General features: G+C 64.1%; 1 protein-coding gene across 1 annotated transcript; it reads left to right on the top strand.

Moving 5' to 3' along the window:
* The first annotated feature begins 364 nt into the window (after positions 1–364).
* Positions 365–2,235, top strand: LOC104584169 (translation initiation factor IF-2-like). The gene is made up of 3 exons (XM_010238325.1): positions 365–674; positions 848–1,146; positions 2,158–2,235. Exons 1-3 carry the CDS (start codon positions 365–367, stop codon positions 2,233–2,235), a joined length of 687 nt encoding a protein of 228 aa, XP_010236627.1.
* Positions 2,236–2,489: the final 254 nt, after the last annotated feature.

Raw genomic sequence — 2,489 nt, forward strand, 5'->3', positions numbered from 1 at the left:
CACCTGCCGGTGGCCCAACTCCAACGGAGGTGGCGCCGGCAACGGTACGGCTCCTTCCTGTCTCCTTTGCTGCATTTTCGATTGTCAGTTAATCACACAACCGTACTCTCTCTTTCCGAAGGTGGTACTTCGCCTGGGGCAAGCCTCTTGGAGGCCCCTGCCGGGACGGAGGAGGAAGAGGTGGTGGCTCCTCCCGCAAGCCCAACGGCGCTACAAGGTAACCATCCTGAGTCCCATTGTCCGCCTCCGGGCAACTTTTAACTTCCCGCTTCTCACACTTCTCGCTGCTGCAGGCCCGAGCGCACCCGCACCAGGAACAGGTGCTACTGTGGTTGACCTCGACTCCGACGTCGAGGTCACGGGGATGGCGGAGGAGCCGGAAGCGGCTCTTGCGCCAAGTCCTGCTGCGCCGGCCACGGCGGCAGCAGTGGTCACCACTGCCACTGAGATGGCACCCGGCGACACGCCAGCGGCCGGGGACGCTGCTGGCGCGGATCCTTCTTCCGCCCAACAGGGGGCGGCCCCTGCCGGCGGCGCGGCAACCTCCCCAGCCCCGCAGTCCCAGGGCATGGGTGAGGGGGAGGTTGCTGGGCAAGTGGACGACCCCCCGCCCAGCTACACGGTGGCGGTGGGGGCTTCGTCGTCGTCCGCTGCCTCCTTCAACACCGACCTCGGCACCCTTGCCGGGGTGGCTTGGAATCCCATCACCTGGGATCCGAGCGTCTTTGAGCGAGGGCACCGGTTCCTGGACGCCGTCAAGGACCAGCAACAAGCCTTCGTCACCTCCTTCAACAAGGTGAGGGAGCATCATGCAATCGCCAAGAGCCAGCTTGGCGAGCTGCGGAAGCCGTGGAGAAGGAGCGGCAGGAACTCTCCCGACTGTGGGAGGAGACGCGCCTCGCCAGGGAGGAGGCGCGCCTTGCCCAGGAAGCCCTGGAGAACGCCGACGCGCCGGTTGTGACCGAGGAGGAGCTTTACCGGCAGTTGGAGGCTCAGCGGGCCGAGCTCCAGGGAGCTCTGGACTCGATGGTGGTGGCCCAAGCGGCAACCAAGAAGGAGCACACCGAGGTAATCACCACAGCTCAGGCCCGGATCGACGAGAAGAGCGACCTGATCGCCAACTACCTCGGGGAGATCCAGGCCTACGTGTCAAGCTGGAGGTGCAGGTCAAGGCCACCGAAAGCGCGGCAGGCACGGCGGCCCGGCACGAGATCTAGCTTGGCGTCGTCAAGGACAGAGCGGCCCGGCTCGAGACCGAACTGGCCACTGTCCGGGAGGATCTCGCCAAGGCCGGCAAGGATTACGCAGCCAAGGCCACGGAGCTCGCGACGATGGAGACCCACCTCCGCAAGGCCAAGAAGGCCGCTCACGACGCCCGGCTCCACCACGGCACGCTGATCAGGCAGCGGCATCTGGAGACGGAGAAGCTGCTCAAGATCGCCCAGGCGTTGTGCGACTTGCTGCCCAGGTTCGAGCTGCAGGCCGCGGCGGTGGACGGCACGGACGTCTCGACGCTGATCCCATTCTTCTCTGACCTGGTGGGGAAGCTCGGGGTGCTCGACGTCTGGATCGCCCAGTTCGGCGCCAATGAGGTTGCCAACTGCGCTCGGGAGGTTGCCGGGACGATCCTTCCGAGGATACACCTCCGGGACCCGGAATTCCCCTTCGAGACGCTGTGGGACGCCTGGTCGGAGAACGAGGAGGAGCCCACCCACACTCAGGCGGTCCGTTTGAACAATTACATTTTCATTAGTCCATGTAATCACTCGCTGCTTAGTTAATCAAGCTCTTTAGTTCTGCTTAATGCTTGCTCCTTGTTCCCGGGGCAGCCTCGCGGGGTGGATCCCTTAGCCTTTGTGTGCTATGCTTTGTGTTGCCGGGGACTCGCGCACCTCACTCTTGACCAGACCAGGGACCCGGGACGGACCCGAAGTGCCGACCTGGGGTCAAGCAGAAGCGGCGAGCCACTCCACTTGCGGGGTAACTACTCCAGGCCATGCCCTCCCGGGACGGACCCGGAAGCTGCACGGGGAGCGTACCCCCCCCCCCCCCCCCCGCAAGCGTCCTTCTAACACCTTGGCCACACGCAAGTTCTGGGGACACCCTTGGTGAGGCAGCATTCAGTTATGTTCAGTTCTTAAAGATTTTATCGTTCAGGTTCAAGCACTTAGCTTCTCGTTCAGTCTCGTGCTCGGCACGCTTGCCGGTGATGTGTGCCTGGCACGTCTCCCTTGACAGAGCCTGCAGGAGGAATGCGGTGGAGACGCCGTGGCAGGATCGTCGCCGGCGACAAGCGCCGACAACGATGCTCCCACCGCGCCTCCTCAACAACCCTCGCCTTTGGAAAAGTCCTTGCTTTCGGGGGAACCTGTCCCGAGGGGTGCGGCGGGGGACTTCCTCGCTGCCATCGGCGAGCGCGGGTGGCGACAACGCCACGGCGTTCCCGCAGCAGCCCTCACTGCTTGGGGAAAAAATTTTCTGAGGGACGC

Source organism: Brachypodium distachyon, chromosome 3 (assembly GCF_000005505.3).
Source record: "Brachypodium distachyon strain Bd21 chromosome 3, Brachypodium_distachyon_v3.0, whole genome shotgun sequence".
Classification (NCBI taxonomy): Eukaryota; Viridiplantae; Streptophyta; class Magnoliopsida; order Poales; family Poaceae; genus Brachypodium; species Brachypodium distachyon.